This window comes from Neopelma chrysocephalum, unplaced genomic scaffold (genome assembly GCF_003984885.1).
Source record: "Neopelma chrysocephalum unplaced genomic scaffold, ASM398488v2 Primary Assembly neopelma1_70, whole genome shotgun sequence".
Taxonomy (NCBI): domain Eukaryota; kingdom Metazoa; phylum Chordata; class Aves; order Passeriformes; family Pipridae; genus Neopelma; species Neopelma chrysocephalum.
Genome location: NW_020897730.1, coordinates 857428 through 878448, shown reverse-complemented (window position 1 = coordinate 878448; position 21021 = coordinate 857428). Strand labels below are relative to the sequence as shown.

The following is a 21021-nucleotide window of genomic DNA, read 5'->3' as shown; positions in this document are numbered from 1 at the left end:
ATCCCTGAGCCTCCTTTTCTCCAGGCTGAACACCCCCAGCTCCCCCAGCCACTGCTCATCAGACTTGTGCTCCAGCTCCTTCCCCAGCTCTGTTGCTCTTCTCTGGACACACTCCAGCATCCCAATGTCCTTCCTAAATTGAGGGGCCCAGAACTGGACACAGTACTTGTGTACTATGGCCTCACCAGTGCCATAGTAGAGAGTACAGAGGGAATATAATCATTTCCCTGGTCCTGCTGGCCACATTATCCCTGATACAGACCAGGATGCCATTGGCATTCTTGCCCACCTGGGCACACTGCTGGCTCCTGTTCAGCCGGTTGTTTCATAACTGACCAAAAGCCCAGTCAGAAGGAACACAGCAGTGACAGCAGCTGGGGGCAGCTGGCCAGTAACTGTGGGTCTGGGCAGCAGGCACCATGTCACAAATCCCTGCCACAGACACACTCATCCCATCTGGCACAGCTGGAGACTGGGCTGGGTCTCTCCTGCTTCAGCTCTGGTAACCTGGGAGCAATATAATGGTGGGCAGCAAAGTGGAAACACAAATGTTCATGTCCCAGAAAAGCAGTAGTTTAGCTATCAGGCTGGAGGTGTGGTTAAAGTGTAATTACTTCTCATATTTATTTGTTATTTTCACTTATTTACATGATTATTATCTGTTTTTACACTGAATGTCTGTTCATCCCAGGATCATGAGGCAGGTAGGAGGACAGTGCCTGACAGCAGTACAGCAACATTCATGGTTAGTGCAGCTATGGATAAAAATGAAATTCACATTCTATAGCCAGTAGAAACAGAAATGGTTACTCAGAAGTGAAGTACTTTTGTTTCACCTACAGCAAATACAAGTTTCATGCACAGGCACTCAGGATAGCCCTGTGTGGAAGGAGGAGAGCCACAAGGTTCTTGATGGAGACTGCATCAGATTAAAGATCACAGGACATCTTGTGAGTACTGGGTGTGGTCAAGTCAACAAGCTCAGTGGATGCTCACATATGGCTTTGTCCTTTTCTCTGCCAACAGGTAGTCCCCTCCAAGTCTCTCTGGGCTTCTTTTTTGTCCAGTGTCTTTGGAAATTTCCCCAACTTTCTTCTACTGGAGGGTGGAAGACTTTGTCCACAGCTGTTCAGCTGTATTCTAGACTGGTCTCTGTCTGCAGCCTGTCCATCCTCTGTGCACTTACGTCTATGGGAGCAGAGCTCAGGAGGAACTGGGTAGGATGGGTTAAGCAGGGATGTGGAGTCTGAACTTTACCAGCCAGGAGGCCAGAGAGGATTCACTAGACAAGGTTTTTGATACTGCCTTCCAACATGCAGAAATTCTTCTACAGGTCAGAAACCCAGTATCCATCTAACAATACTTGGAAATCCTGAATGGTTCAACATCAGCAACGATGGCAGAGATGCTCCAGGTTTGGACTGATCTTGTAAACCATGTTGATACTGTATTGCTGGCTTCTGCCACAAATTCCACTCCATCCACACAGATAGGGCAGCTTCCAGCCCCATCCCACTCTCCTGAAAAGCAGGTGCTGTTGGCACTTGCCCTGCAAGAGGCAGGAGAGGCATTCAAATGTTAGCACAGCACATTATCCAAACAGCTTTTCTGAAGAGAAGGTGGTCAGGCAGAGGTGGCCTGGAAGTTGCCATTTGAACCGTCCTAGTCCAAGCCTTGTATCTGACACAAAACCAGAAGGGGAATGACTGCAGCCACAAGGGAGTACTGTGTTATCTTATTGCCTGCCCCAGAGCACTGTGGTGTTTGCATCCCTTCGAGGGACTCAACATATTCACTCCCCAGCCATTCTGTGTATGTTCTCTTCTCTCGTAATGGCACAATCTCAACAGCAGCATCCTTAAAGATCAAGTTTTTTCCTTGAAAAGTTGAAGAATCAAACATTTTGAATCCATTTCCATTGTTGCTATTTCCAAAGTAGACCTGAAAATAATGGAAAATATTTCAGTATTTTGCAAGATTAAGTGCCACATTCCTCCTGTTCAACAGGAAAGACGGTAGGAAGTGTTTTGTAGATGAAAAATTCATACACAATTGCAGAATCTCTTACACGTTTGCTTTTAGACGCTCCAGTAGATTAGACAGAATTCTGCCACGGGCAATTACAAGAACAGCAATTGTGATTCTGGTTTTTTAGTTACTATCTGGAAAAAGCTGTAGTTTTAAAAAAAATTCTTCTGCCTAAATGTTGTTCTGTAATGTAGGGTTTGTCTGCCCAGGAGTTACAGAAATGACTGAATCCTAGCATGGAGATACTCAGTATTGCTTTTGAACAAGTTAACTTCAGTATGGAGAGGAACCTCTCTGAAGCAGCCAGGCAGATGGTTCACCCTGTACAGGCTGCAGCATAAATATACCCAGCAGTGTTCTGTTGCACTCCTAGAAAAATTCCAGAATGGAAAAGCGTTAGCATGTACTCTATTCCCTGTAGACCTCGAAGTCATGTAGAAACATGGAAAAGTCATGGGAAAACACCTTAAGCTCCAGGAAAATTACTACTGCAACCAGTGGCTGGGTAAAAAGTTGAAATCCCTTGTGCACCAGGGTGGTTTTACTGGGAGAATGACATGGGTTGTATTTTACCTTCTCTGTCACACTCCCAACAACAGGGCTCTGCACAGTGCCATGATATGGCAGAATGGTCCTGTTGTCTTTATCCTTGAACTGTGTTAGACCATATAAAACTCCCCCCTAAAATAAATGGATTATTAATACCTGGGCTTTGTCCAGTAGTCCATATAGAGCAAAAACGTTGATATCTGGGTGGACCATAATGGCTTGAGCTGGCACCTGAGCCAGGTGACAGTCAGCAAACTGGGTGACTTCAGCACGGGCACCATTTGGACACAGTAACTGGAAATCACTGGACTTCAAGTTTTGGGCCCAACTATCAGTGTTACTACCTGAAAAAAAGAAACTGGTCATTGTCACTCATTGAATGCTTTAGAGCAAGAGAAAATAATGAAGTATAATAAAAAGCTGTGTAAAAGTAACTACCATCTGTGTTCTCAAACACTGTCGAGTGCTTCACAAAGGCCACATCTCCAGAGTCCTCTGCCAGGCACCTAAAGGAAGTCAAAGATATAAATTCAATTCAAAGCATCTTTATGTGAACCACATTTTTTATATAACTCATAGGTTTAGAATACAACTTTTCTTACATACATTCCTGTAAAAAACTGTACTGGACCCAAAGGTAATAAGAAAAAACAGAGAAATTAAGCATCTTGCAAGAGGGAAAAGCAACATCTTTGAAAAGCATTAAAAAAATATTCTGAATCGAGAATTTTAAGAGAGGAATACAGTAGAAAAATGGTATTAAAAACAGTGTGAGATACAACAGAAAAGGCCAGTATTAGATGAGCAAAGAAATTGAAGACCTATTATGTGATAGTCAGTGCAGCATTTACAGCCCTGTACACATTAGAGATCTCCAGTTAATCTAACTGCAGTTGCTAAGGGCACTGTTCCAGAGCTAAGTTCAGTTTCCTCTAATTTTCTGAAGGAGGAGCAGCCCAACATGCCAAGGGCACCCTAAAAGTCACCTCCTCTCCTATGAGTGTGGTATCCCATTATAGAGAGTGCCAGGGCAGAGGTATAGAACACACACCTTTACCAGCATGTTACCCTGTGGTGTTCTCTAGTGCACAGTGCAACAGGCACCACAGGCTGTTCAGAGATTTTTGTGTTAAGCCTGAAATATGAAGTCAACAGACAGGAGAAATGCACGGTAATTGCTCCACTCAGGAAGAAATACATAAATAACATCAACCTCAAAACAGTGAGCTGGGTGAACTAGCAAAGAGATCTATCTTCCCAGGTATTTTGGGCAGTGTGTGGTGGCAGATGATCTGTGGGTAACAGTTCAATGGTGGTACCTTGCAGTTTATTCTACAAATGTTTTCCAGAAGCACTTTGTAAAACGAGATAATTAAACCCACCAATCAAATAATATAAAGCTGTAACTGTGCATGGCTTATGCAGTACAAAATGTGAGGGAAAGTTATCACTGCTAACAGTTACCAAAAATACATATATTTCAATTGCACCTGGTTTAACATCAGCAGTTATAATCAAAGGTCTTATCGCCCTGTGGCTGACACTGTCATGCAGAGAATGAGGACTCAGCAGGTGCTGTTCAGTGCATTTCCCCATCAGAAAAAGCTGTTCCTGACAGATTTTTCACTACTCTGCACAGTTTAATTTGCCCCAGGCAGAAGGATATACACAAACTGAATGCCTTCTCATACCTTTAGTCTAGTTAGTCTGAAGACAGCCAGAGTTGAAGAAAATCTGGAGGTGAATTCTAAGCTCATCTCAATTACCTCCTCACCTAGGATCACCCAAGTGTCAGAGCCAAACCCACCCACCCACCCACCCCTACTTTGTAGAAGACTGTGATCCTCCATTTTTTCACCCAAATCCTAACCTTTTAAATACCTAAAATTTTCCACATCACTCAATGAATTAAACATCTTCTCTATTAAAACCAAAAAGTGATCTCCATATAAAGTTTGACTGTATGGGCACTATTATCAAAGGCACAAGCTTAGAATATGAACAAGGCTCATACAGCCTGTAATGGCATTTGTTGCTCGTTCATCTGCTGACTGGGAGCTGGCTCTGTTATTCCACAAAATACAGCAGAGGATCTGGAGTTTGCCTGCAAGGCATGTACCACAGCAGAGCAGCTGGACACAACTAAATAGGTTTGCAAAAAGTAGTTAATCTAAGTCTAGCACTTCACTATTTACTAGGCAGCTGCTGTTGAAGGCTCCTCTCTGAAGGAAAAAGATGGCTTTCTGCCAGCTGTTACATGCACCATTACCTTCAGAGGTGAAGGTCAGGAAAAGGAAGTGCTTGTTCCATATCCAAGAGTTTCACAGTCTTTGGGTATGGCCCCATATGTACATGTACACAGTAACAAAATGTATTTATTCCATTTTGTACTATTTTCCTCCTGCATTTTTAATATATTTTGATTTGAAGAGGATTTGGTAATTGAACATTGGCCAGAGCTGTTTGTGCTGTCCAGAAATCTACTTTCAGATACAGCCACCAATGAATCAGCAGTGAACACTCACTCCTGGCTCCCTGCCACTAGCCTGTCACTCTCTGTGTGGACTTACAGCAGCCAGATCTTAGCTACTGTGTGCCTGCTTCCCTGCTGGAGTTCTCTGTGGATGACCTGCCCACTCAGAGTTGCAGATTGTCTGCACTAGATTAAAGCAAAACTGGAGACTGATGACAATCTCTTTGGTTCTCACTGGGTGGGTGCTGTGTACTCAGACAGATGGATTGGGCTGTTGGTCTGATTGTCTGCAGACCAGGAAGGTGGCAAAAGGCTTGGACATGATCTAGTGACCTGTATTGGGGAAGACATCTGGGGACACACGTCCCACCTCATTTACAGCACATGCTGTAACCACTGTTTGCTTACTGGGATGGAAACTAGGTCCTCTTTGCATTTTGACAAACTGACAAATTACAATCACATGTATGAGTTACCTGAAGGCTCCACTGTAGCTGTAATAACGTTCTTGGCTACTTGCACTGCATTTATTGTTTCCACTCTCATCCCCAATACAGAGTTGACAGAGTTTTGATGGGTAATTGTCCTGCTCAGCTGAAGGCACACAGCTGGCAGAGAAAAACTCACTCACAGCTGGGGAAAGACAAACCAACACAAGTAGTGAAAAGTGTGGACTCTTCACAAAAAAAAGCAGTTATACCATCATGAAGTTATAACCAATGCAGGTTTCAGTAGAACACTAGAAATAGGAGTTACAGCTGCCTTACTGGAATTCACAAACTAGAACTTCTAAGATATTTTCAAAGCACTGTTTAGCTGACTAGGTAATGAAACCAAAGAGCTTCCCAGGAGATAGATAGGAAATAGGCAAGCAAAATTAGAACCTGGAGTTCTATAGTAGCAGATCCCTTTCTTGTTGTGCTACATTGTTTCACTACCTAATGCAGTTTGAAAATAACATAGTAAAATTCCGGACAGAGATGAAGAGATACATCATTTACAGCAATGATATCCCAGAGCTGGAATTACTTCCTAGAGAGGATACATCTGTATTTTCTATGACTATTATTGATATCTGATTTGGGTCAATATCCTCAAGCAAAAACCAAGGCAGTCAGGTGTGAAAGCAGGATTTTCAAGACAACATAATAAGTTGATTGAATACAAAAAGCAATGGACTCTTCAAATGCATTTCTGAAAGCTGGAATAAACTTCAGCATTTTGATACACTGAGGCCAGGACTGCCATTGAGATGGGTCTGGTCATGCTGGAGAAACAGGCTGATGGGAACCTCAAAGTTCAACAAAGGCAAATGCAGAATCCTGCTTTTAGCATGGGGTAAGAACATGGAAGGCTGGGGGCTGGCAGGGTGAAGAACAGCTCTGTACAAAAAAGGGATCTAGGGATCCTGGTGGACAACAGGTTGATCAAGTGTCATCAGCATAGTTTTGTGCCTATGAAAGCTCATGGCATTCTGGGGTGTGTTAATGGAGCAGTCAGGGAGCAATGGTTCTCCTCTGACATCTGTGCCACTTCTGAGCTCCCAGTGCTAGAAAGACATGGACATTCCAGAGCAAATACGGTAGGAGGAGAGTGGGATGCTCAGAAGCTGGAGCACAACTTGCACTTACCAGGCTGAAAAGTGGGTTTGGTCAGCCTGGAGATAAGACAACTAACACTGTATTGCTGTCTTCATTCACATAGCAGGTTTTTCAGGAAGACAAAGACAGATCCTTCTCAGGGATGCAGAGCAAAAGGATGAGAAGTAACAGAACCAAAAAGTTACAGGAAGGAAATTCTGATTAGGTACAAGAAAAAAACTCTTTATACCAAGGATGGTCAAATACTGGGACAGTGTCCAGAGATGATGTATGTAATCTCTATCCTAGGACTTACTCAGAACCTCCCTAGACACAGCTCTGAGCAATCTGAACTATCAGATCTGCTTTGAGCAGATGGTTGGACTAGATGACCTCCAAAGGTCCTGTCCAACCTGAATTAATCACTGATTTTTTGATAAAGGAAAGGAATACTTTTGTGTTAGATGTAACATTCTCAGTTAGACCCCTCCAGTAGTCCACTCTGGTGGCAAACTTAAAATTTCAAATTGTTATATTAAAAACACAATACTCCTTCACAAACAGATATGGTTAATACAGAGCTATGAAATATCAAACTTACTTCCCTAATTAAAGTTTATCATTAAACTATTACTGTATTTTTGATATGTAGTACTGTTGTCTTACCTTGAGGAATATTACAGTCTCTGGGCTTAATAATCCCCCTCTTAATTAGTATGCCAATGGGAATATTCCATCCAGCATTTCTCCCCAGTCCTGTGTGGCAGGACTTCTTCCCTTTCAGGTCACTGATGGTGAATGCATTGGACGGATTTCGTTTCACTAACACCACAGCATAGTATGCATTGCTGCTGTCATTAGCTTGGAGAAAAAAAACACAACACATTACAGCTTCCCTTCAGCATTTCCACTGCTTAGTGATCATCTACAGATTCATTACTCTTATCTGGTGCCAACTTAATTGCACCAACATTCAGCTAGTCAGGAAGTATGGATGTACATGGAATTACTCTTCACTTCTACTACCTCACATTGCTGCGTTCACCTATAGCCTGTAAGCTGGCACTGCTGCACCTGAGCTGAGTAAACTAGAGACAGACAGGAAAGTGTTCTTGTTAATGCCAGCTCTTACAAATACATCCCTCTGAAAAACAACATTTGGGTCATTAGTCACTTAGCAAATCTGCTTTAAGAAGTTATTTTTATGTGAAAACCTCAAACCTGTATTAAAACGTCAATGAGTTTTGCACAATATTGAAACTCTACCTTAAGTGACATCATGGACACAAGGCCACTTTTCATTGGTGACTCTGAAGCAGCCATATTGACAGGAAGAATTTGCTTTTAACTAGAATCTACTGTGTAATTTTGTATTTTTGTTTCTGTTAAAAATATTTTGACTTTGTGAATACTGCTTTTTTTCCATTGTAAATATTTTTTTGCAGAATTGAAAAGACAAATAAAGAACTACAAGATTCAAAACTGTCAAAGACTCAACGTGGTCCTGCAGCAGGACAGATAAAAGTTGACTCACTGTAGAAGTCTCATCTCATACTTATTTCCTCATCTATCCATGATATGAGGGTTATAATTCTCATGTATTTGAAAACAGCATTCCCAGCAAGGCTAGGGACAAAGGGCTGTGCTTTTAGAGCTGTTTTCAGACAACCTGGAAAAATAAGGTCTATATTTATGTTTCCTGACCTTCTTACCAGAGTAACTTTCTCCAGCAGCTGGTACAAGGCCATATGTCTTCCCAGCTGTGTAAATATCAGCTCCACCCAGAACTACGGCATCACTTTCCTTTTTCTGAAAAATATAAGAAAATGTAGGATTTCTGTGAAAAAACAGCAGATACTTTCCCCGCTACAACAATGAGACCTTGAGTATCACACCTGTTGGACCTTGAAGGGCAAGGCTTACAGCAAAAGAGCAATACACTGCTAAAGAAAACTTCCAAAATGTGCACGAAGCATCATCAGTGAAACAATGACAGGAGATTTCACACATACAGGCTTCAGTTAGATGGGCAACAGTGCCCTCATCACAGCTGAAGATCATCAGGGTTCAGGCCCATCCATACTACCTGAGCTACCTCCTTGAAATCCAGTGTTCCTACTGGTCACACAGGTATCTCTAACCCAGCAGGGAGCAGTTTCTGTTCATTTGGTTTCTTGCACAAGGATTGTAGCAGCCTACCTGGATCAGCTCCATGCACTCTTCCTTTGTCTTGGCTGAAATACACTGAATTTCTGGTTTCAAATTCTCTTTCCTAAAGGCAACGGCCATTTCACCACATTTCCAAATCTCCTCAGTGGATACAACACACCAATTCAGGCTTTCTGGCAACGCTGCACAAAATTGAAAAGCAAATAATACATTCACTTTCTTTTCAATAGACAAGGAGGGATTCACTCTGCCCCCTGTTACACATCCCACACATGTTATGGAAAATGTTTGCTTCTGTGTTGCTCCCCATCCCTCCAGCTCAGACTTCCACCTGATCAGGAACCAGGGCGCTCCAGATTAGCAGTTATGTTCACACTGCAAACCCATCCATAGCAAAGGAACAACAACTTCTACAATTGCTGCCCATTAAGCACAGCCATAATGTGTTAGTTGAGTGCATCAAAAAGTCCCCCTGAACACAGGCTTCCTCATCCCTGACAGTCACGGAGCAGTGCCCACAAGACACAAGTCTGCAAGGTGAGGGGCTTTGCTGCAGCACAGAGCGTGTCTGGAGGCTCAGCTGGCAGGATTATTAAGCTTCTTAAGGCAGAGGTTCTTACAACCTGTCTTTCTGACTTTCCCAGAAGGCATATCAAGTAATTTCTACTTTCTTCTAATAGTAGGAAAGACCATAACGCTTCAGTAAAGAGCAACTGAGGATTTCCTTCAGCTTCTGGAGGAAATCCTCTGCTAAGAACCCATTCATACATTTTTATAGACTACCTGAGGATTTGTGCAGCAGTGCATTATTATTTCCCCTTGTCAGCAGGTAAGAAATTAAGTACCAAGTAACAGTAGCAGTTTACCAGATTAATGTCTCCATATACCAGAAAGGATAAAAAATGCCTGCATCTTATAACACACAGAGTGTGTCAATTTGCACAGGAAAGTATTCTGCAATGTGATATTGTTTCTATCAAAAGGTGACCTTTCTGCAAGCTCAAAGATCAGACTGGAATCTTGCCATAACCCTCCAAGAGTGAGGAGAAAAACCAGAATGAACATGATCTCTGCTATCACCTATCTTTGTTCTTGGTTATAAATAGGAATCTACAGACAACTTACTGTTGGGGTCGCAGCTCAGAGCTTGCATGGCATGAAGATACTCATCACCCAGCCATGCTTGATAATTCTGAGCTGTGATTGCAACGAGCTCTGTCGTGGAGTCTCGGAACAGAAGATTTTGGGCACCGTAGGCTGCAGAGTCAAACATCTGAAACTTGGCACCCACCCCATTAAATCTTTGCTGTAATGTTAAAGAAGAAAAAAGCACCTGTCAGACATCCCTCTGCCTGGGATCTGTGACATCCCATACCCCTTCAAACCCCACAGAGCCGAAGGTGCCCAGATATCCTGTCTTCAGTTTACCAAGACGGGTGGGAGAACCCTTCTAAAATGCAACACAGTGATGAAAAAATGGTGTCCTACTTGTCCCTGATTTAGGAGCTGGAAGACAACTGTTCCATCCGTGTCAGGCCGCACAACCACGGCGCGAGCTGGGATTCGGGCCAGGTGGCAGGTTCTCCACTCTGACACTTCAGCTCTGCTGCCATCGCGACACAGGAGCTGGAAGTTCCGGGAGCGAAGCCGCCGGGCCCACAAGAAAGAACTTCTTCCTGGAATCAGAGAGGACATGCTTATGGAACAGACCTCAGGTGGGGCTGATGCTCCTGGCTCCAAGCCTTCTCTAAACATCACTTGCACACGTGGAACAGGACACACCTCCTGAGCATCTCTGAGCTATTCCTGACTGCAAACACACCCCGTGCACCTTTGGGGTCCTTTAGTTCTTTATGTCTGATGAGATGACAGACAACTTAACACTTGTGAGACTGCACTGAGCTGTACTGGGGTCTGCAGCAGTATCAAGAGCATCCCTAAGTTTAGGATCATGGGCAACATTTTTTTGGTTTTTCTCTCCCCTGGGTCAGACAGGTCCATGATATTAAAGCAATGATATGGTCAAGGTGGTTTTCACATAGTGCCAGATAGGGCAGGTAACCTCTTGTTAACTTTCTGCTAGTCTCTGCTGAAATCCCTTGGTAGGCTGGAGCAATGTAACAGCCCAGGTCTATATAAAAATAATTTACTGCTGTTGAAATTCTCTTTCCAAAAGCAGCTTAAGATTCCACCTCTAGCCTTTAACCTTTACTGAAACTATCAAGAAAAAGAAAAATCCCATGGACTCTGTCTCCTGGTGCACACCTCTGTGGGTACATGTTTTCATTATCACAGCATTTATTTGCTGATTCCTCAATTCAAAATACATCAAACATTTGATATTATACTGTTATTACAGACACTGTATTTCAGACCTTGCAGCCGTTATTCAACAAGCTTCAGGATTACTCACCATCTGTATTTTCAGGCACTGTGCTGTGCTTCACAAAAGCAACCTCTCCAGGACCTTCAGCCAAACACCTAATAAATATAAATCCAAGCACAAAGATGCATTACAAAACCCAGCTCCTGTGCACTGGCCACTGCTGACAGCCCGAGGGCTCTGTGCTCCGTTCCATCAGACACAGACACTGACCTATTTCCTTGTGCTGAGAGTTTTGCTCAAGGCAGAGACTAGTGGCTGTTAGAGCATGAAGTAAACTATCATTGTCATTTGGTGAACATGGACAACATGTTCAGTGCTGCCTGGGACAAACACCATGACCTTTTTTGTCCAGGACACTTTCTCTGTCTAAGGCAGTCACACAATCCTTTGGGGAATGTGCAGGAAGGAGCAAGTGTTTCTTGTAAGCAAATTCTGCCTTTGCTCAGTTAATGCTATTACTCAGGGACTGGGAGCTCCAACACAGCACACAGAGAGAAAAGAGGAAAATAAGGGATTGGTGTGCAAAAATGGAGGCAGAGCAAGTCGAAAATTCAGTGCCACTGAGGTGGGATGACTGAAATAGCCAAGTAGGGCAACAGTTCAGCTCTCAGACTCCAAGGGCCATCAGGTTTTACTGGGAAAGATAAAGTCAGTAAAGCCTGATGAAACAAACATTCTGATTGTACCAACAGCTGCTGGACAAAACAAACAGCAAATAGAGCTTTTCCTGCCCCGTATATGTGCTAAATATCCATTTAGTTTTAATACTCAGGTATTAATACTTGAAACAGTGGGTTAAGAATTACTTTTGCTCAGTTAGGTTAAAAGCATGGTTGTCCTGACAAAACTGCAGATTTTCTAACAAGATAAACTGGAAGCTCTATGGCTTCAATTTCCAGTCAGTGAAGCCTAGACTGGTGTCTATAGAGAGAGCACAGTGATAAAAAATTGACAGAGACATGATTTTTACCTGAAAGCCCCACTGTAGTCATAGTATTGCTCTTGGGAATTTCGTTCGCATTTGTGCTCTCCAGTCGAATTCCCTATGCAGAGCTCACAAAGGGATTGGGGATAGTTCACACCATTTGCTCCAGGAACACAGCTTGCATTGAAATATTCACTTACAGCTAAAAGCAAAATTAGAATGAGACATTTTTCAGCCATGAAAAAACAAGATCCTACAATCTCAATTTAACACATCTACACAGCATATCTCTGAAGAGATGTAGAAGGCATAAGTAATTTTTTTCTTAAAAGATGGTTTCCAAGTTTAAAAACCAAAAACCCTGCAGTCTTTGTCAGACCTACATTAGGTCTATTCCCTGGTACAAGCATCATCAAAGCCAAGGAACAAAAGAGCAGCTGAACCACACGTTTCTGTCCACACACAGGGGCCCAAGACCACTCAGAAAGGCATTGCTGAAGAACAGATCTTTGCCCTGTAACTCTTACCTTTTGGAAGGTCACATCCCATTGCTGCCAGGCGCCCACTGTCAGTCAGATAACCCACTGGCACATCCCAGCCTGCAGTTCTGTTGATCCCTGTGTGACAGGAATGCACACCCTTCAGGCTGTTGATGGTTATGTTGGAGCTCTTCTTTACCACAGCCACAGCATAATAAGAAGTTCCAATCTCTGCAGCGTAGGAAGAAAGAGAAGCAAGATAAGTAGCCTCACATCAGCATTACAGTGAGATACATTGATTTGTGGCCTCTTGTGGCTCCCCTGCCCACAGGCAAGTCACACTGTTCACATCCTTGGTGAGAACCTGCTGACTGTGAATCAATGTCCCCCATTATTTTTTCAGTGTGCGTTGTCTTAAAGTCCACAGGCGATCTGCTCTAACTTTGAAGGTCACCCGGCTTTTCCTTTCTGGAAGAAGTTTTCTATGACTCTAAATATATTTTGATTGAATTGAAACCAATATAATTTATTCTCCAGTTGATCTTAACTTTGATACAGCAGAGCAGGTTGACATCCCTGGAGCACCAGAGCTCATTTCATTCTTTTTGTTTTACAGTTTGATATAACTCAAAGAGTCAAGAGTTGAGGGTCTGAAGTGACCATAAGGTCATTCAATTTGACTTAATCATTAAATTTCATTCACTTTTCTTTGATTTGAGGCTCATAACATGAGTAATGGAGACAGCCAGCCTCTGGATCATGAGGCCCATTTGGTTTTGAGAAGCCAAAGTACAGTTCCCTCACCCAAGTCATGATGTAGATGATCCAAGACCTCAAGTGCCCAACAAGCACTTCTGAGGATGCCTTTGACCACATGACACTTAGACCCAGCTACAAACCAAATCCAGCTCCATCTCAAAATAGAGTGGTGGGACACGACTGCCTGCAGACTGCTTCCAGAGTTCTTCCTTCTTAAAGTGATGTGCAGGAGCAACTAAGAAAGAACCTGACCACTACCTACTGTTTAGAGTCTTAAAGGGGAGGACCCCAAATAAAATGGAAACAGTAAATTCTCGTGCATTTTAAGTCATCTAAAAGTTATTTAGTCAGAATATACCTTGGTCATATACTTCCCCAACCACTGGTTTCAGACCATGCTCCCTTCCAGCCTGGTAAATCGAACGGCCGTCCAGTGTCACTGCATCTGCCAAATCATCCTGTGCAGACACAAGGGCAGAATATATGTTGAAACTCAATTATCAGTATTTATCAACAGCTAGAGTACACATGAATTTAGAAGAGGAGGCCCCTTAATCTGCATTTGTGTGTTTTCTTCTCTCCAAACAGTTATTTTAAGGGCACTCAAATTTCTGAACAATAATTACCAAGAGGGATTTTAGCACTTCAAAAGTGCTCTTCCTTCAGAAACAATGCAGAAACCAGCTCTGTACTATGATGGCTTCACTAGTCTTTATGGCCCAAAGCAACCTTAGAAATGGATCCTGCAGATCTGTGATGAATCTTGAGGCCCAGCGATTTGGAGTTTCATCCATATCTTTAGCTAGTACCCCAAAGCTTGAAGATTTAAATAAAGTAAATATAGTTTTGACATCATACACATATAGTTTAAAATAGTATCTTCTGGGGCTGCAAAATCTGAATGCCAAAGTGTACTCAAAAGCAACCTTAAAGCACACTGGCTTGTACCTCCACGCACAGGCAGAGGAGGGAGCAGATGGCAGTGCGCTTCCAAGAAGGAGGAAAGAATCTAAAAAGACTGTTCAAAACTGGGGGAATACAAATCTGAGGCATCCACTGCTGGGAAGGTGTCCAACAACACCATATCTTTTCTGTTGACTGTAACACCAAGCTGGCTGGAATCCTGCTGCAGGATTGCTCCGGATAGCACAGGATGACACTTCCCTCAGCAGCAAGGCTGAGAGAACTGCTGTACACACACCTGTGGCCAGCTGAACCCAGCTCCCATTGTGTACTGAAACTAGTGGGAGCCAGGAGAGGGCATTTCACACAGAGACAAGATATTGCTGACAAAATAATCAGCAGTGTGACCTTTTGCATTTCTAAGCTGATTCTAAGTTTCTTATCAGTTTGCTTAACCTCTGGCTCGGCACTGGAGGGGGTAATTTAGCTCACCCATCCCTTGAGACGTTGCAAAGCACTAGTTAAAGCAGGGCTGGGACTGTGCTGCCCAGCACACCACAGCAATTTTCCACAGGCTGAGACATATAAAAAGCTTGGAAATTTTTTAAGGGATCACGTGAGAGCATAGGTAATATGTTGATGTGGACAGCTAGACCAGATTTGAAGTTGTCATGTGATTTGAAATCCTTTATTTGTTTGGTTCAACGGAGAAAAAAGATTATATTCATTAATTAGCCAAAATAATCAATGTCCTGATAGTTGCTTCTCATGAAATGAGTGCTGAATGAATCTAAGGGAACCTAAAGAGGAGTTGGGGCTCAGACATATTTGCATCTTAAAGAACAGACACAATCTTTGTGAAATAACCAGATGTGATATTCCATTGGTGAAGGGCAGAGCACAAGGCAGCTTAGGAATCAAATATGGCCTGTTGTTTAGAAGGAACACCCGACAGTGAGAAGGAGAGGAGGTGGGAGGTAGAAGGATCTTACCCTCAGGAAAACAAAATGAGCCTCTAAAATTGGTGGTTGACAGAAAATAGAGCAGATGAAATGAAAAAGGCTGGCCACAGAGCCAAAGACTGTTATGTGGCTATATTTCCATGTCAAAAAGCACTTTTCTGATTGGAAAGCTGAGCCTTTGAGCTCTGTTTAGCTGCAGAGCCTCCGATCAATAGCTTGTGTATAAATAGCAGAACAGAACAAGACAAAAAATGCCTCAATGTTGTAAAAACATGAATTAGTTTACAAGCTACAGGCCTCTCCTTCAAATACACACAATTACTGTGGGGACTATTCCACATATGACTTTTTTAATAAGTATATGTGTGGTGGTAATACTTTATTAATTACTTTCAGAGGAACTTTATTGCTGTGTGTCACAACATTTGAGAATTACCACAAGTGTTTAGAAACCTGTTGAAGAACAGCTCTGGTCACACTAAATATTGTCAGGTTCCCTAGTTAAATATTTAGACATTTCTCAATTTTTAAACACCTTCAATCAAAAAGGGTTTTTCCCTTATCCATGTGCTAACACATTCACAGGACTAAGTCCAAGTTACGGAATGTTATAGAACAACATATCTCTGCCTCTTCAGCCGTGGTGTCCCACTCCTTTTGGCCTCAAAGATCAGAGTTCAGTGCGGATGCAGACACAGGGGTTCCACACAGTCCTACACAGAGCAGGCCAGCTTAAATATTTAGTAGATTACTATTAGCACAAGAAAAAAAAAAAGAGGTCTCAAGGACAAAGTCTTGTCGGAAGCCTTACACTGAAAATTCATTTTATCAGAAAGCTACTTACTCATGCTATCTGCCTGCAAGTTTCTGAGTTCAGCTAAACAAGTTTTATAGGAATCCAAGGTTTTTAGAAAGGTGTCTGCTGCTTGCAATGGCTTACAAATGCAATTCTGGGAGCTCTGTATTTCAGAAGCAGACAATCATCAGTCCTTTCAATAATCTGCTTTGCAGAGTCTGGCAGGTGCCCCTGTGCAATGCAGCAATCAGCCAAATGCTTTTGGGAAGATCCGACATTAGAATGTATTTCTTGTCTAATCCCAAGGAAAGATCCACATATATATCAATATCTGCTCCTAACATTCTTCAATACGGTCTTCATCACTCAAGAACAGAACTTATCAAGAGGCAATGAGGTAGTTTTAGTAATCAGACAGCCATTATGCTTCTGTTGACAAAAATTACAAGACACCAATTTCTGAAATTTGTTCCTTTTATCTGGCCACAATCATCTGCCTCATATCCCTTCAAACTACTCTACCAGACCTCCTTTTCTTGCTCTGAACCTCTTGTCCTTGACAGCCTTAATTTCCTCCACAAAACCCTGATTCTTGGGCATGTCTACACAGTATTATTACTTATTAACACAGTCAGTCATCCTTCCCTTTCCCCACACTCTGCCAGTGAAGGCAGCCATGATTACCTGCCTCCACATTTCTTCCAATATCCACGTTTTGCTTCCTACCACCTCCTAAAGAGGGAATTATTTTGCACACAGCATTTTGCAAATCCACACGTTCAGTCTTTCAAACCTTCCCCAGAGCAATGTTCCTTTTGGAAACTGAGCACACTCTGGGCAGTTGAATTAATAGAGCTGGGTTTGTGTGCCCTTTGCTCACCTCACTTCCTGCTTTGTCTCTCTCTTGTACTCTGGTGTTGGGAGATTTGATTTGGTTTTACACTCATCTCATCTGTATATACAGCAATTTCCATGACCGGACCCTGCAATAGGAGTTTGATCCAGAGTTTATCAAATACAATCTACTTATAAGCTCAGCAGCACAGCTTTAACTACTGTCTGCATCTTATAGCTCCATCCCTTCTTAAATATCTGCTAAATAAATCTAACAATTCTCAAATCAAAGATTAGCATTTGGGAGGAAATGTTTAAGACCTTTGCTGTGTTTCTAATGACTGGCCATATGTGAGCAGCCAAGCAGATGACATGGGGCCATTCTGCCATTCACGTTCATATGAATAGTATTACGACTTTTTTAAAAAGTATATGCTTTGATTTTTCAGAGACATGAGTGCCAGGAAGCCTATGGTTGGCTGCCTGGATGGTCAGACACTCACCACAGAGCCCTGTACATCACCAATGGATTATTATTAGGCACATGGGGAAATTAAATCACTGACACTCCTGTCCCCCACAGCTCACCTTGATCATCTGGGTGCAGTTGGCAGCTGACCCCCCTGCTGTGCACTGCAGAGTGGGAAGGATTCCAGCCTCATTAAAGGCCTTACTCATGTCATTACACTTGGAAAGTTCTTGCTCAGAGAGAGTGCACCACCGGATACGTTCCAGGCTGAGAGCTGCAAACACAACACCAAGAGAAAATATTATAAAATACATCAGTGCCTTCAAAACAGAGCTTACCATTTAATGGCTCCCAAAGAGCCAGCCTTTCATTCTGCTTCTCCTCCCTAACAGAAAAAAGTCAGGGCTCTTTTAGCAATGGGACTTTAGAGATTATTCCCACTTTCATTTCGCTTACCACGAGTACTGAAGGTTTTTTTGACTGAATGCAAGACAGGGTCAGACTCAGATACTGAAACCCAATGGCATTTGTTTCTGACATAAGAAATACAGACACCATGGAATAGGTCAGGGTGTCTAGACTGTTCTTAAAACCCTGCAGAACACATCATCTTTTCTCGTGTCAGAAGCATTTAAAATGATACACTACAAAAGCAAAGAGACTGTCTAAAGATAACTTTGTCTCAATTATTGCTGGTTAGTACCTGGAGTCCTGCCCCAGCCCTTTTTGGTCTGAATTAGGAAAGCAACCTTGAGTGCTCAAGAGCCTTGCCACTAGGCTTATTATGAAAACTAAAAAAGTAAACTTGTCCCTTCAAAACACTCTTTCATAAGAGACTGTAACCACAGCCATGAAAAGGGGAGGGCGGTGCCATGAATGAAAAGACTCAAGTTTAGTAGTGGAGATTTCCATTAATCAGTGAAGAAAGGTGCCTTTCAGCAGGCCCAAACACCACCCTCCTATGTGCCAAAGCTCCAAACACTTGGTTGCTCTTGTAAGGAGATGTCACCAACACCAACGGTGTGGCTACAAACGCAAGGATGGCTTATGCTGACAAACAGGCACAGATCGTTTTTGTAAGTGGGGGCACAACATTCTACTGCTTTTCTATGATATTGGTTTTTAAGCTGGAGTCTGCTCCAAGCTATTTGTCACATGGTTTTCTAAGACTCCTAACTGGCCCTCTACTTCCCACCAGTGTCATGCAGCTGAGATGCCACATCCAACTTCGCAAGTTAAAAGTTACTCCACTTGTGCTCGATGGTGCTCCCACGCACGTTCTCTGACTGGGTGGCTGCAGACTAAACAAGATTGTTGATGCCAAAAAACCCGACACTGAAACAGTGGTTTTGGCTTGTTGTTCCACTGCAACACGGAGCCAACTCTATTGCTGTCAACAAACATTAAGTCAGACTTGGAAAACTTACAGGAAGTTTTCATGGCAGCATGTGCTAGTAGAGGGAGAAACAATTACCCACCTCTGAGTTGCAGGAATTCTGAGAAACAAGAGATGGTCAGAAGAAAGGCACGACAGGGTCATCATAAAAACACACCTCCCAGAAACTTAACCTGTACCTCATCTGCCTGGGTGAAATTTTCACCATTAATTCCTTGGGGCTGAAAGAAGAACCCCGGTTTTCATTGATAAAAGGGTTTGGGTTTTCTTTTCATAAACACAAGCCAACAGAAATTAAATTGGGGTGTCAGCATCTCAGTATGTAAATCTGCCAAGTGCCATTCTTCAGCCTCAGTATTCTGGTTTTAGATATACACACACAGGAGGTGAAGCATGAACTCTATGAAGAAATCATTAGCCATACACACCTGAAACATGAAATAAAGCTCATTTGGCTCCGTGTTTCAGGCAAAATAGTGAAACAGTGTTAATCTGTTGATTTTTTTCCTCACTCATCAAAAACAGGTAATTATTTCTCCCTTTCCAAACTGCTGACCTTTGTTGTTACAGGAAAGCCAGACCTGGGCAATGTCCTAGCTCTTTACTTACAAGTTAACCCAGCTGCAGTGGGCTTGAGTGCAGACAAGGCCTGCAGTTAGCCTCTTTTCCTATCATAAAACAGCAGGTCAGTCTCTGAACCCAAGTTTATTCACAATTTTGCCTCTCTGAAATTAAAAGCATTCACCATTACAAAGTAAGTGTCATAGAATGGCTTACTGCTGTGAGAAACAGACACTACTGCAGCAGAAGTAGATTCAGTGCTTAGGGAATAAAACATTTGATACCAATGAGTCAATGGTATCTTTTCAACTCCTTTTCTATTATTTCCTTCTATTTATTTTCCTGGCCATATGAGATTGGTTCTGAAGTGGTTCTAGTTTCCTTCTGCTCTCTCACATCACACAGAGGTGAACCCCAGAGACACCATGCCACAGCCAAAGTTTTTAGAGGACACTTACCAGCATGAAAGAAGAAAAGATAGAAGACATTTCCAGAGCTCTTCATGGTGAAAATTTTGGGATCTGTGATTTTTCCAGCCTTCAGAACCCCAAGAGATCAAGGCTTCTGCAAGTGTGCTCTCTCCAGCCTGGTCTTAGGTGAAAATCAGCAGCATTCAATTGCAGGTGCACTTTGTTCAGCAATTTATCCTGCTTATCTTGGTACACGTCACCTCGTAATGACTACTGGAAAAGAAAGCATGCTCTCCTCACACTGCCTCTACACTTGCAAAAAAAGAAAAAAAAAATCAGACCTGCAAATTGCAAAATATCGAAGGCACCAATGAGGTTGTTACTGCTTTGGTACCACCCACAGACTTTGATAAACAGCCACACTCCTGTACACAGAGGTGAGGCAGGGCTGTGGAACCAAATCCTCACTTTGAGTTCTGTGTATTCCCTACTCATGGGGCTCAGGAAGCAGGAGGAGACTCAAGGTAAGCACTTTATCTGACAGAGAGGATGGTCGCTTTATGCCACATTCTCAGCACTGTCATTTCATAAAGCCATAACCAGAAACCCAGGCTTTTACAACAGCAAAGCCCATACAGGTGGTACAGCACATGCTAAGTGCACATTTCCTGAAATTTAATAGCAAGTGCTATAAAATAGCTGAAGTATTCTGATTTTTTTAAAGGTTTTAGAGAAGGCTCAGAAAAAGTAAAAACTTTGCTGACAATAGCTCTGTTAAAAGCTGCTGTGAATTTTAGCGTAGCTTTCACAGAGCAACACTCGTTTGTGCTCTGTGCACTCGTTTATTAGTCAATGAACTGCAGCTCAGCTGCCTGTAACACACTTGGTTTAGATAAAAGCCATTGAGTGCTGGTTTGCTCTGCTGACTGCCACTGCTCAGCTCAGCACCCAGCAACAGAATGGCTGTGTCCTGCCATGACTCCTCACACACACCGAGAGCTGTGTGCATCCCACACACAGCCTGTACAGCCAGGAATGTGGCATGGATGCTTCCAGCAGTTAGTTACTCAGCTATCTGACTGCAATTTGGCCAGGATGCTTTAACACTTACTAGCAACTGTAAGACAACAGCTGGGTCAAGTAATTGCTATTTCAAGTTAAGAACTTAAAAAAGAAATCATAATGATCCCTCCAGATCTCCCTCCCAAATAAAACCTTATGGCTGCCTCTGGAATTAATCGTCCCTGTGTTGTCTAAAATGCTAAACTGGAGTCCTTCCAAATTTCTTGAAGGATGCATTATTTGGATCCTTCCTGTGCCCTTCCCACAGATTAACATCTGA

The 21021-nt window shown here is 42.7% G+C and overlaps 1 protein-coding gene across 1 annotated transcript; it reads right to left on the bottom strand.

Moving 5' to 3' along the window:
- Positions 1-596: 596 nt before the first annotated feature.
- Positions 597-20022, bottom strand: MELTF (melanotransferrin). Its single transcript, XM_027686177.1, has 15 exons — positions 19728-20022; positions 17432-17586; positions 13707-13806; positions 12638-12820; positions 12156-12312; positions 11213-11280; positions 10288-10475; positions 9925-10105; positions 8830-8981; positions 8343-8439; positions 7297-7491; positions 5527-5683; positions 3016-3083; positions 2734-2921; positions 597-1941 (listed from the first exon to the last, which is right to left on the bottom strand). The coding sequence occupies exons 1-15, from the start codon at positions 19771-19773 to the stop codon at positions 1663-1665; spliced, it is 2214 nt and encodes a 737-aa protein (XP_027541978.1). The 5' UTR covers positions 19774-20022; the 3' UTR covers positions 597-1662.
- Positions 20023-21021: the final 999 nt, after the last annotated feature.

Excerpts from the sequence above, each read along its gene's own strand:
- MELTF (XM_027686177.1), bottom strand. The coding sequence starts at position 19,773 with ATGAAGAGCTCTGGAAATGTCTTCTATCTTTTCTTCTTTCATGCTG. Across the intron at positions 11,281-12,155 it reads GACTACAGTGGGGCTTTCAG|GTGTTTGGCTGAAGGTCCTG; the intron begins GTAAAAATCATG and ends TATATTTATTAG. Across the intron at positions 5,684-7,296 it reads AGACTGTAATATTCCTCAAG|CTGTGAGTGAGTTTTTCTCT; the intron begins GTAAGACAACAG and ends GTCTTTCCCCAG.